Genomic DNA, 14,304 nt, shown 5'->3' with positions numbered 1-14,304 from the left:
GGCAACCAGACACACCTGTAAACCACAGCAGGAAACCTCTTCCAGGACCGGAAGGCGGCCACGTTCTCCAGTTCCTTGTCGGTGATCCATGCCGGCACCAGGAGCTGCTGGGGGTAGCTGGAGCAGAGCCTGGTGGAGGTTGGCAAGAGACGGGAGTGGTCGGTTAAACAAGGAGAAACGGAGTGAGAGCCAGGCTCAACAAAGCCTCTGTTTAAAAGACACCTAATCCCGGGCGGGGCTTTACCTACGCTGGGCTCCACACTGACAGGATACAACAGCACAACCATCCACTAACACACATGCATACAGCCAAACCAGTGAGAGCAGAGGATGAGTGTGGCAGATTTTGTCTGGCAGCTTTGGAGCCGGAGCAATCATCACAGCAGGGCAGGCCCCGAAACAAATCCGGCCATTACCTGAACTTGCTGTTGATGTCCGATATTCTCCAGGCGTTTTGTGTGTCAAAGCCCATCCTTTCCACCTCGTTCTTGAACCAGGAGGTCACATGTTCACCTGCGGAAAAGAGATGTCTGATAAAGATCCAAAACAAACGACCGGTGGCCACTACCACAGTCACCTACTGGCAGTGGAGAAACACAGCAGAAAGAAAGAGTGCACAGAGAGAGAGAGAGAGAGGTGGCTTCAGACCTGGCCTGCACAGCTCCCCGTGCTGCTCCTTTTCCCCGGCGTACACCTCCATGCACCAAGCGTGGAATGCAAAGGAAAAGAGGTCTTCAAGGCGAGAGGGCGGCCGCACCACTGCATTCAGGCGTTTCAACCATTCCTGACACTGCTCAAAGGTGGAGAACTGGCACCTGCGGGAGAAGCACAAAATGGTCATGTGGGCAAAGAGAATGGATATACTGTACATCAAAATCAAAGCACTTCTAGCCAAGAATAATTATCGAGGCCGGTACAATTTCTTTGTTAAGGGAATGAAGGTTTTACTCTTGATTAGGTTCCCAGTTCATATTTTATTTTCCCCACTTTTTCTTTTTATAATTCCGCCCTATAGGATTGAGGGTTTGAAGCTTAGATTAGTTACCATTCCCATTTCATAATGTAAAATAAATAATAATAATTTATCCAGTTTTTACAAGATTGGATCTGTCCAAGAGTATGCAGCATTCACCTGACAACCTTACAGTCCTTGCAGGTGACATGGAGCTGGAACATGTCGCGACACTCCACATTCTCTATCAGCTGAAGAGGCACCTGTGGAGCAACAAAGGGGACAACTTATCACCCAGGCCCACTCTGGTGAAGATAGTGTGTGCTCAACGCTGCCATGGAAGTGAACCAATCAAACACATGCAGCCTTTTTGCTTGAGTTGCTTGAGAGACTGTCACTGCTTAAAGAAACACAGCATTCAGGTTCAAAACAAGTTAGTGATGGTCAAAAAAAAATATATATATATATATATATTAAAAAATATATAAAAAAATATATATGTTCGTACTTGCCTGTACTATGTGACAGTACTTCAATATGCCTATTCTTATTCCAAACACCATCTGAGCTGGGCTTTTCCACAAACAATGTCGTCATAAAGGTTACTCAGTCAAGACAAGTGGTGCATATTTCTATTACTTTGCATGTTAATTATGGATCATCCTGAACTCTATGTTGGACACATTAACTAAACCACACAAATAATTGTTTTTTTGGGCTGTCTGGATGACTTCAAAAGACTTATTACCTATCTTATTGGCATTCTGTGCTTTGTTTCCACACACAGTTCAAAGCCATGCGTTGCAGACAGGCAGCCATCAGCAGGTGGAAGCACCAATGAAACAGAAACAAGAAACACCTATGTCCACGCGGTAGATTCAATAAGGCCAATTGGTCCCCTGTAGTGTTATGTTTGCGAAAATAGATTAAATCACCTGTCTCAAAAGTCAGACTGCCTGACTTTTTATAGTATTAGTCAAGTACAACTCCATAACTGAAATTAGGGGCACATTAACTGACAGGAATGTACACACACCCACACATTACAGCCAAATTAACCAGCCCACACCATGCAGCACTTGTAGGTACTTACAGACACCTCACAACAACAACTCTGTTACCCAAAAACAGAAAAGGAACATCAATGGTGTTTAGACTGTGCCCGTATGGGCTAACATTCCAGGCGTTCTTGCATTCTCGGCTGTGTCTGAACTTCCTCCTCCATAATCTAGATCCCTCATCTGGCAATGTGCCATTCGAAGCAGTGGTCGGCTACTGGTTTTACGGCAACTTTGTCGAGCACTCGTCACGTTCTGCCACGTTTGTATTCTCTCTGTGTCTTTCTCTGTGGATTCATGGCCGCCGTGTGTGTGTGTGTGTGTGTGTGTGTGTGTGTGTGTGTGTGTGTGTGTGTGTGTGAGTTAGAGAGACTACGCGGGCACTGTTTTGTGTGTGAATCGGGGGGGTTATGAGGCTGGAACCAGGGACTCATTCAGGCTTGATGAACGCCTGGGACATGTGACCGACTGTCACAAGCCAAAAGCAAAACAATCAAAGTGATGCACTTGCCTACTGGATTCACTGGAAATACCAAACTGGTATAGCTAACACAAGGGCCAAAATTTACTAAAGAGATCCCAAACTGTGGACGTCAACAGCCAAGCTATTTCATAACTGTGATGGTTGAATGAATAAAATTACGCCTTAAAATCCTTTAGAAAAATATTGCTAAACTGTTATTACAATATTTTTCAAATCATTGAAAAGTGCTCTTCTCTCGTCACCAACTTTTTCAGCTCGAACATTCCAGTGGCAAAAATGGCGCAAACACACAACAAGATGACGAAGATTTTTACTAAAAATTGCACTACAGCTCACTCGCCTTCATTTATTTGTAAAAGCTTTGTGACTAAATGTAATACAAAATGAATGTAATAGAATATGGGCAGGGATACTGTGGCTACTGTAGTACCCAGAAACAAGTTTGCATCTAACATGCAAATGATATCTAATAATGTACAGAAGTGAAGAAACATGAGCCAGTGTTTTAATTGAAGGGATAAAACCTCCTTTTTGATAACAGAGCTGGTCTCTCTCTCCCCCTCTCTAATGCTGTGAAAAGTAGCAACCATGACAACGGCAACTGTAAACAAAATGTTGAACGTTGGAGTGTAGATAGGAAGCTGAAGGAGAGGGAGGGAGGGAGGGGGGGGGAGGAGAGAGAGAGAGAGAGAGAGAGAGAGAGAGAGAGAGAGAGAGAGAGAGAGAGAGAGAGGTGACCATTCCGTCATTAGCTCAGTTCCGAAAGTCCGGACCTTTCAGACCAACCAACAGGTCACCAAAACACCAGCACCCATCAACATCAGCTTTTCATCAAATATTAAAAGTACGCTATAATTTCAGTTTTTCCTCTATATGACTTTTTGTGGTGTGTGCAGGTTATCACAAGATAAATTCAAAGCTCTGTTAAAGCTTATTTAAAAATACCAGATAGGGCCAATTGTAATGGAAGGTTTTCACCAGATCTATCATTTAGATGTTTCCATTCATTGCCTGTGCAGTGTTTTCCTTTGGATGTTCAATGTGTATGTGTGTATATTGTATGAATTAGTCACCAAAGCTAATTAATGCAAATCAGGGCTGTCCATTGTGATGTGCAGCCCACTTATAAAATAGGTGTGAAATAGATCAACATTGACCAGCGGCCTGTCCCATTTCTTGCCATCCATATTTCTGACAGGTTTCTTTGTGGACGGTTGAGATAGAACAGACAAACGTTTCCAAAGAAGTTACCATCTTTTGTTTTTCCAGTTTGAAATGTTTTTAAAGTGCTTGTGATAAGAGTGTTGTGGCACACCCATCAGCGGGTTCCCTTGTGTTAAAAAAACCCACTGTATATTCACCAGGGTGAATGTACCGAGCATATTCTGATTTACCATAATCTTTAAGGGCTTGTAACTTCATATTAAATGTGTTGTAATTTGCTGTATTTGTGATTTATCAATGTGACTGATATTCTGCTTCCAATTCAAGACTTTTTTAGCGTTCCAGTGAATTTATGGATTCTCAAGCATTTCCACACGGTTCAACAACAATTCAAACTACCCAGGGAAAGAAAATCCATAAAGGAATATTTTGGGTGTGTCAGATGAATTGATTGACCTCCTTTTTGTATTTTAAATCCCGTTGCGCACTAAAAATCCCTCCTCAAGAGTTCACTTACATTGACAACAGACTCCTTGAACTTAATGTGGAGCCGGTAGTTGGACGTGGCGATGATTGCGTCCTCTGCTCTCCCCACATACTCCGTGAACTCCCCGTGCAGCTCGGGAAAGGGCACCTGGCGATGCAGAGGAGCATGGTTAGGCTGACAGCACAGTTGAAATAAGATCTTATGAGACATTATCTGAAGATTATCTGACATAGTATCTGAAGACCATTAATCAAACTAAATTAGGTGCAATTAAGTCTGTGGGCTCTCATATACATGACAGATTTATGCTCTTATTTTTGAAGATAGCCCACTTCCGGAATTAAGAGAGAATTTGCCCTGAGCCCTCAATGCAACTTGACAAACCAGAGGCAGGACACACCCGTAACATTTACACATAGCTGTTAAGGTAACTGACGTATTTTATTTATTTATTTAAATTGGCACGCGATAACAGGCAATCTCACCTGCATGTTTTCTTCCTCCAGGACAGGGGACTTCTTGGGGAAGATCTGATTTGCCTGGATGCACTCCAGGCTCTGCTGGCCCTCCTCCTCCTGTGGGGACAGAAGTGGGTGGGGTGTCAAACCCAAATGTTGGCCTTGGCTTAGTTGTTTTCAATTCCTCACAATTGTAACGTTTTGTCTTGCAATTATATTTACAGGGATGGATGATTTGAGCATGTTTTTTGTATATTTTAATCACTTTCACTTTACAAATAACATGGATACCCAGACATCCACACCTGGGAGCTACCCCCTACCAACACAACCTATTGTTGGAAAACCAAACCGGATCAGCAGACCAGTCTGAGGTTAGGTGCCTCCTGGGAGTGCGTCTAAAAAGCAACTGTTCTGGGATCACAGATTACTACTCTTAAATTTTGCCCTGCCACACCAACATCTTCAACTGACTTGCACAATAATTTGAGAGGAAGGAACTGTGGCAACCCTGTTGAATGGTTAATTTAGGAACTTCTTTGTGGTGTTGTGCTTATACAGTAAGTACAAGTAGTGCAAGTACTTGCGCCTCTCATTCAAAATGACAAATACCGCCTGGATACATTGACTGTAAAGCAAGCCTGTTGACTTTATCAGTGTAGCTTAGTGAGATGCCATAGACACAGCAGGCATAGTGCCATAAGCTAAATGAGTTTAAAAACTAGACGAAAATGCATTTGCAAAACTCACGTCTTAAATAAAAGTCAAAGAGTTGTCTCTTTTAGGAGAGATAGATAGATAGATAGATAGATAGATAGATAGATAGATAGATAGATAGATAGATAGATAGATTAAATAAAAAATAAACTGCCTTTAGGTAAAGTGGGGGGTATTTTAGAATTCAACAGGGAGCATATATAAACTCCCAATGTGACACATGCAAATGAAACAGTGTCAGGGTAAGATTGTTGAAAACAAAATCTACAGCTGTAGGGTAGAAAGAGAGGCTTGTCAGTGAGTGAGCACGGTGAGCAATGCAGGCTGGGTATGAGGGAGATTAAGGTGGGGGACAGAGATGGCAGATAAAGGTAGCGGATCCTTCCGGGCTGCTGGCTCAGCGTGACCCACCGCTGTCAGCGAGCCAAGCTGACAAAGAACGTCACCATGGCTAGAGGAATGAGCTGAGCACTGGGGCCAGCCAGGGGGGACGGCCACACAACAGCATGCAAAAAAAACAAAAAACAAAAAAAAACATACCGAACCACACACATGCAAACACACCCACACACTATCTTCAGTAGTGCATATACAGACAACTGACACTTTTTAGACTGAATAAATGAGGCACATGTATCCTAATCCACTGATTAGGAATAAACGAGAATTTTGCACATTATCTACACATCATGATGTTTATGAATTCAATACTGCATGCTAAAGAAGAATTATGTTAAATGTGTTATCAAACTGATACTCTAGCTTTAGTTTGCAAATAAAACTTCCTCTAATATGTCAGACCTCAAATTTCCATCCAATAAAACTCACACCTGAGTTGTGTCTGATATGTCAGACCTCATATTTGTGAGAAATATTGGGTCATATTTTCTCTCCTTTAAATCGTGATTCAAAGAGACACACCAAAAGATGGCAATAGTACTGTCTAGTACATTTAGGATTTCTGTGTGGAAAAAGCTGAGAGGTTTTTTTTGTTCCACTCCAAACCAAATAAATATTTATGTGTCTACCAAAAGATGTTTTGATTTCAACAACTGGAACGAATGGTGCATTATTTGAAAGAAAATGCAAGGGTGTCAATATTTTCAGCTATGGGGTCGTAACCCTTTTCTGCAGTCGAAACTGAAAGCTGCTCTGCTGAGGCAGCGGCCTGGTTGGAACTTTGACAGGGCTGCGACTGACGTAATTGTCTGCCTCCTGGTAAACAGAGCTGATTAGAATTGAAAAATCAATTGGACAGTTTCTGATTTTGCATAAAGTGCACACAGCCCCACAGCACAGAGCAGCAGCTATTCTCACAAACATGCATAGTAAGGACAAAGTTGCTTTTACCATGGCCCCTGTGAAGGAGTCCAGGGAACCAGACAAGGAACGCCCTCCCTGGACCCAAACCTCAATCTGTGGGAGGAAAAAAAAAGGATTTAAGTTGAAAGCTGATATGAGAGAGCAAGTGAAACACATTTTATTTGTGCCATTAAGTGTGCTGGTAGAGTTACACACTTACCATTATTCCCCATATTCTTCTTCTTAATATTATTATTATTGGCAAAGCTTGCCACGCTATTCTAACTATACTTTTCAAGCCACATAGATACAAAAAATATCAAAATACCCCGACTCGACGGGGATTCGCGGGCTATCACTTTGAGGAAAGTTTTTGGAAAGAAGAGTTAGTTTACAGTCTAAGAATAAGGCACATGTGCACATGCACACCCTTTCACAAGTGGTGCTGCACACTTATTGTTATCTATGTTATTATTGTTAATATTGCCCCAAAACTTTGGCACCCTTCTCCTCACAGTTTTCAATCCATATGGACGTGACATATATGAAACAAAATATATCAAAAGGACTGGCTCGATCGGGAATATTGTGTCATTACTATATGGACAGCTTTGGCCAACGGTTTAGGAAATATTCAACTTCATGCCACAAAAGTTTGCCCCAGAAGGTACAGTGCGACAGAGAAACGTCGCCACTTGGCCACACATTTCTAACTGGCTGTCGCCATGAAAACACATGTAAACATATCAGGGGAATTCTCTACACAGCTGATGGCTGCGGGGGGAGTGGCCCCATCAAGTGAGGTCAATGTGATGTCACAACTGATTTGGAGTTTATGCCAAACAAGAAAAATCCACATACATATACAGGAATGGAGGAAAAGGGAAAACATCAACAAAGCATCCAAAATAAGGTCGGATTAATCCACAACATGGGAAGAAAGACACGACCATTATACAATCATTATATCAAGATTAAAGATTGGACATAGCAGGCTAAACAAAACACTGTTTTAATAAGGAAAACAGCTAACAGGACAGGGTGAGTACTGCCAAGAAGAAACAGCGCAACATGTTGTTGTCAGGTGTCGAAGAGGCTGGTGAGAAGGATTCAGATGAGAATAAAGACAGGGACCTTGATAAGGGTGGGATTCTTGGAAATTCTTAAAGTCACTTTTACAATCTCACCAGAAATTTAAATATTATAAATTAAAATAAAAAAATTAAAATAATTAAAAGTGACACCTTCCCTTTTGATTCCATTGAATTGGTTTATTACATCTGTGAAATACAACTTTGCATGACAGATAAATCCAGGATATTTGCAGTGCTGCTGACAGCGCAGAAATTATGCACTGCATTGTATATTATTTGCTTTTAACACTCAAGTCACGACAGCGTGTACATTCCATGGGGTTTAAAGTTATGCCCTGAACGGTGACTTGTTGTGGGGCCAGAGAACTCCAATTTTCATTGTTAGAAACGGCAGCCCATTTAATTACCACAGTGAAACTGACTACTTGCAAGCTGTGTAACATAAAAAACAAAACGACTGAGTAAAGCAGGTGACCAAGGCAAAAGTTGTGACAATGGCCCCCCCACCGAGAATAATTTAAGACCTGCTCCACCGATTATAGAAAGTTTGAGGGAAACGCTGTAATGTGTGGCATAAAACAGCAATCGGTGCTAGGCTTGGGCCGATATTTGCCACCATATGCCATACTTTCACAGTATCAAAGTATCCCCCCATGGTGGCGGGGATGGTCAGGTGATTATGTTGCGGCTCCAGGTTATTACTTGCATTACTAAAATTGTATTATAATTAATGTTTAATATATATATTTTTTATGTTATTTAATAGCTGCCGAGTGTCGCACTTTGACTGTGAGACTCACGCATATCAACCAGTTCACAGTCACACGCCACGCCTCATATTTCTCACGTTGTGAATCTCAAAATAAGTAAGCATAAGCATATAATATATGCTTTAGGGCGAGGGAGCCAATATTATTGCTTCACTCGCGCTTGCTTGGTGCCTGGTGCTCTGCTTGCTTGGTCCCCTGTTCGCGTATTGAACGAGAAAACCTTTCCGCATCCTACGTGAACGCCCACACCCAACTTCCTAGTTGGAGTGGCATAAAGCAATCTGTTCTCCGCAATCCGACACAAAGGTTTACCGTTTCTCCAAAGAAAACAAATACAGAGTGCTTTGTAGATGTATTTATTGTAATTGAATGAAACCAAAAATTTGCCGTGCATAACATGAACACTTTCTCCGTTACTCTACCCACAATGTTAATATTGTGTTTTGCGATATTTGGGTGGGACTGTATCGCAGTTTTGGATATCGCCCAAGCCTAATTGGCGCCTTGTTTGTTGTCTGGCTGTCCTCTGCAGCTTTACTGTCGTGCCAGGATGGAAAGCATAAAAGTTGGTTCAAGTTTATGCCTTCCATCCTTTTGTGGGCCCCTGACAAAATGAAGGTAGAATTGTGAGGAAAAAATGTTGGTCAGAATTACTATAGAATCACACGGTACAGCCTAACAGAAGAATTTTGGGGTGATTGCGTTAATGACACTCGAGCTCTCCGTCAGATGCTGTGATTCTCTCCAATGTTAACATATCCTCGCCATCGAGCTTATTTTTTGAGACTGAATAAGGAAGATGATCTTCAAAAGCAATAAACCTTTAGAATCAAATCATCAAGTATAAAGTACCATCTTGTTATATAACCAATGGCGTTCTAAGGAAGTATCACCTTGCTTATTTATACCCCTTTTCCACTGTACCAAAACCGGTAACACCTGCTAACATCAGGCTTCGGCCATTAGTGGGAAAGCTTACACCCAGGTTTCATTGTCGGGACAAATGAGTCTGCAATAGTCACAGGTATTAATCAGCTCTAGCTCCGATCGGCAATGATGGGAACATGACACCGGGTAAACACAGAAATTTTTCGTCCCTTCACCGGTGCAATGCGAGACACGCCTCAATGAAATTCAACAAATTCATGTTTTTTCCCCCTAATAAAGGGATACAAGAAGACATTTACAAGCAAAATGGTTTAATTTGTATACTAAAAATACTATAGGTTTTTTGTGCTTCAAACTGTATTTTATAATTATGTAATATTTATATTTTAAACTACTTTAAACGGTATAAACAATATAGACGTATAAACACCTTTATAATAAAGTAGTTCTTTGTTCTAAATGCCAAAAAAGTCTGCTCATTTTATTTAGACACAAAGTTTTGATTATTTTATTAATACATTTATTTAATTATTAATACAATAACAAGCAACCAGGTAGATTTAGAATAATATAATAGATATAGAAATCTACATTTTTGGAGAAACCCATAAAAGCTGAGATTCTCAATCATTTGCACTTGATGTGTTATTAGATCGGAGCCTGTATGTCCCAGATGAGGTTGTGGCTATGCAGCAGGCTAATCTTTTGGTATAGAGCTGATAAGATCAGCCCCCAGTAACTTAATTTAATTCCAGGTAACCAGTATCATGTTCAATTTCTCATGTTTCAATCTAAAAATTCTGAAAATCAGTTCAGAATTAAGCGAGTTACAGTCAATTTTTGTAGAGTTTTGTTAAGTTTTGTGGAGAGGAGAAAGTCTGCATATGTATTTGTTTACTAACAGATCTTGACCTCGCCAATATGGCAGACACGCAGCAGTGATATACGGGAGCTGCCAATCTATGATTGCTGCTACTGGTTACCACGTGACTTCTCTTCAGGGTACATTGCGCTATGTTGCTGCTACTTAACATGTCGTGGATGGCTGTGGTTACATGATATTCATTCCTTAGTTGTTATCAACCTTTTAAAAAGAGGCTGCTTGGGCTGAATTTTGCAATACTTTTTATTCATACACACACGCTCCTAAATACGTTTTAAAGTGCGCACACATCTATTTTCAGTCGCAAATGCGAGTGAAACGCTCATGCTGTCGAGCCCTGCATCATGCTCTGCTGGTGCGCAGGTATGGCTAGTCCATGCTGCTTCTACTTTTTTCCTCCAATCACACTGGAACCATGACACACTCTTTTCCGGTATGTTTGTGACATCGAATGTGACACAAAAACGGCGTGAATCACCTATTTTTAGCGAGGTTACCCGCGTTTAAAATACTTGGGTATACCCGCTAATTTTGGTGTAAAAATGGTATTAGACTGAAACTTTGAAACCAAGAACCCTGCGCTCACCACTAACAAATAAAGAGTGCATATCTGGCTCACCCTAAAAGTAAACAAACAACAAAGATATCATCCTACTTCTCTCTAATGGTTTCCTATTATTGTATGGTTGTTCTCATTCACTGTTTGACTTGTGACAGGAACATTAAAAGAAACATGTTTATCTGGCAAGATAAACCCTTGCTGCTACCTGATCAGCAAAGCAGCCCTCTGCACTGCTTCCCATGTACCTTTGTTTTGACTGCAGTCGGACAAGAGGGGATACAGGGAGTGGGAGCTCACTAGGAACAGTGAATCAAAACTGGAGGCGGAGGGGGTGGATGTGTTTTTTTTGAAAGGATGGTCAGGCTTGCAGCACGTAGTGTTGTGCATGGTACTATGTTGATATCAATTGACAAGTAAAGAAATGGAAATGAGTCAGACTTTAGAGAGTCCTAACTGGTAATAAACTAGTAAGAAACCCAGAAATCTACAGACTAGGACCCACAGCGTGCTACTAGCCTTTACCCCTGGTCAGACAGTAATGTGCAAAAGGTTCAGTGAGAGTAATGTGCAAAAGGTTCAGTGGGAGAAAAAAAAAAGTCCCACACCAAATGTCACCAACATGGAAGAAATGAAACGCATGGGTAAGGCCTAAGCAGAGGAAATGTTCGAACAGTCTGTGTCATATGTGGCATGTTAGAGGGCCGTTGGCAAATGGCAGTTAAAAGACATGAAACAGAAATAGACAGGTAGAAAAACCCTCCGTCTACCATGACTGAAAACTTACCACAAACAATTAACAACGAGAATGAGATGCTCCGATGATCCTGCTTTCAAAGTGTTATGTGTAGGACATGGAAATCTGTGGAAAATGAAGGCAAACACAAAACTGAATAAACAGCAAATGGTTCCCTGACAAAGTCCTCTATATATTACAAACAGATGACTTTTTACTGCCGCCTCCAGCCTCCTATAATAATCCCTTTTTATCATTGGTCAATATAGATGGTGGTTACAGATTATTCCAAATGAGGTGAGGAGATACCACTTAAACACATTTGTAGAATGGAAGAAACTGCACCAGTTGGGTTCAGTGGCGATTTATTGAAAGCCCCTTTCCCACTTGCATTGAAAGCCATAAATCTACTGGTAATGTTTTGTATTGGCGTCATGTGGGAATGAGAGTTGGTGTCTATGTTCAGTAAAGGCGTTCCTTTATATTATTACATTTTCTTTTTCCTTCTTGAAAATGCCACTCAGACCCTGGGCCTGTCTTTTACAGTGAAGGGATGCAGTGCGGGGACATCGGGCACAAGCGCTTGTATATAATATATGTATATAATAACATTGGGTTAGGGTTATTGTGTCCGGGGACGAGGGGTCTGTCCCCACTCCATCAGCGGAGGGAAGAGTCAGTGGGACGGGAGCGAAGCTCTGGTCTGGTCTGGTCTGGTCTGGTCTAAAAACCGATTCTCTTGCCTAGTCTCACTTGATATTAGACACCTCTCGCACGTGTATCACGTAATATGACAGTCATCTATGTGGGAACAGACTCCATACAGAACTTTTCCATAAAGGAGGCCAATGTGGGAATGACTACCTACTGCTTTTGCCGGATATTTTTTATCCAGCAATGTTTCGGATTCCATGTGGGAAAGGGGCTTAAATCAAGCCAGCAAGCAACCTATGTTTAATCAGTCATTTAGATGGTACACATCATTGCATTCTCAGAAGTAGATGGTTACACATCCTATGCTTTGACTTGTTCCATTCTAAATGGCCTATTCAATACCCAATTACTTATACATGGAAACAAAATCTAAAATACTGACAATTCATTGTTCACTTATTATCTGCCATAACCTAGCTTCAAACATTTGTCAAGTAGACAGTACATTTCTAACACAACATCCAAAGGTTTGCAAATATTTCTGTTCAAAACAGACAGGAAAGCCTGAATATATTTGCACACAGCCCTCAAATGGTAGTTAAAGTCAGCAACTCTTGCAGAAGCTGAAATCTGATATCAGAAGGTCAGTGAATAGGAGGCTCTGGAACCTGCACACCTTTTCTAGAGCATTTAAAATGCCAGGACTAGCTTAGAAGCCATAAGATGCATTCCATAAAACACTTAGAGCCCTCAGCCCTGATCCCTAAAACTACTTAGTTGTTGAAACTAGTGTTAAGTAGCCAAGTCATTACTTCACTTACTAAGGAATCCAACTCACTGCTGGCTCAAGGTGATAAAGCATATCTAACACATGCAGTCGCTCTGTGTGTGTGTGTCAGGCTGCGTTTACCGAAGCAGGCTCATGATCCCTGGCTACGATTCAGTCTGGCTCTGTTCACAGCTCCACAGGCAGACTAAGCCCCTTAGAGCCTTAACGTTACTCCTATCCCGTGACAGGCTACCGTTTATTCCAGCATGCAACACTCCACAGTGAATGCGTTTGGGCATTTTTTGCATATAATATACACCGATCAGACAACATCAAAACCACTGACAAGTGAAGTTAATAAACATTGCCCATCTGGTTCCAATGACACCTCTCAAGGGGTGGCATATATATGAGGCAGCAAGTGTCAGTTCTTGAAGTTGATGTGTCAGAAGCAGGCAAAATGGGCAAGCGTAAGGATCTGAGCGACTTTGACTAGGGCCAAGTTGTGATGGCCAGACGACTGGGTCAAAGCATCTCCAAAACGGCAGGCCTTTTGGGGTGCTCCTGATATGCACTGGTTGGTACCTACCAAAAGTTGTCCAACCAATACACCAGTGACTGGGCCATGGGTGCCCAAGGCTCATTGATGCATATGGGGAGTGAAGTTTAGCCCGTAGTTTAGTGAAGTTTAGCTACTGTAGTACAAATTGCTGAAAAAGTTAATGCTGCTATGATAGAAAAGTGTCAGAACACACAGTGCATCGCAACTTGCTGTGTATGGGGCTGCGTAGCTGAAGACCGGTCAGAGTGTCCATGCTGACCCCTGTCCACCGCCGAAAGTGGCTACAATGGGCAAGTGAGTGTCTGAACTGGACCATGGAGCAATGGAAGAAGGTGGCCTGGTCTGATGAATCACATTTTCTTTTATATCATGTGGATGGACGTTTGCATCGTTTACCTGGGGAAGAGATGGCACCAAGATGCGCTATGGTACCTACCTCAACAAGTACACTACCTCAACAAGTACACCCCTGCATGGCAACCAAATACACTGACGTTAGCAGCAGATCTTTTAAGTCCTGTAAGTTTCGAGGGTTGGGCCCCTTGCATCAGGCTTGTTGTTCCAGCACATCCCATGCATGCTTGATCGGATTTAGATCTGGGGAATTTGGAGGCCAAGTCAACACTTTAAACTCTTTGTCATGTTACTCAAACCATTCCTGAACAGTTTTTGCAGTGTGGCATGGCACATTACACTTCAGACAGAGGCCACTGCCATTAGGGTATACCGTTGCCATGGAGGAGTGTACTTGGTCTGCAACAATGTTG

At 41.9% G+C, this 14,304-nt stretch overlaps 1 protein-coding gene across 1 annotated transcript in view; it reads right to left on the bottom strand.

Moving 5' to 3' along the window:
- mtmr3 (myotubularin related protein 3) overlaps positions 1–14,304 on the bottom strand; it is a 30,745-nt gene that overhangs the window by 14,422 nt on the left and 2,019 nt on the right. Inside the window, exons 2-10 of the mRNA XM_080003235.1 lie at positions 11,604–11,678; positions 6,671–6,736; positions 4,631–4,720; positions 4,176–4,292; positions 2,046–2,066; positions 1,133–1,215; positions 649–815; positions 417–513; positions 16–129 (exon numbers count right to left, since the gene is read on the bottom strand). Coding sequence (XP_079859361.1) covers positions 16–129; positions 417–513; positions 649–815; positions 1,133–1,215; positions 2,046–2,066; positions 4,176–4,292; positions 4,631–4,720; positions 6,671–6,673 — 692 coding nt within the window. The 5' untranslated portion in view covers positions 6,674–6,736; positions 11,604–11,678. The remainder of the gene's footprint in view (positions 1–15; positions 130–416; positions 514–648; positions 816–1,132; positions 1,216–2,045; positions 2,067–4,175; positions 4,293–4,630; positions 4,721–6,670; positions 6,737–11,603; positions 11,679–14,304) is intronic.

Source organism: Zeus faber (genome assembly GCF_960531495.2).
Source record: "Zeus faber genome assembly, chromosome: 7".
NCBI classification, from domain to species: Eukaryota; Metazoa; Chordata; class Actinopteri; order Zeiformes; family Zeidae; genus Zeus; species Zeus faber.
Note: the sequence above shows the minus strand (reverse complement) of the source record. Positions and strands in the feature narration are given on the sequence as shown.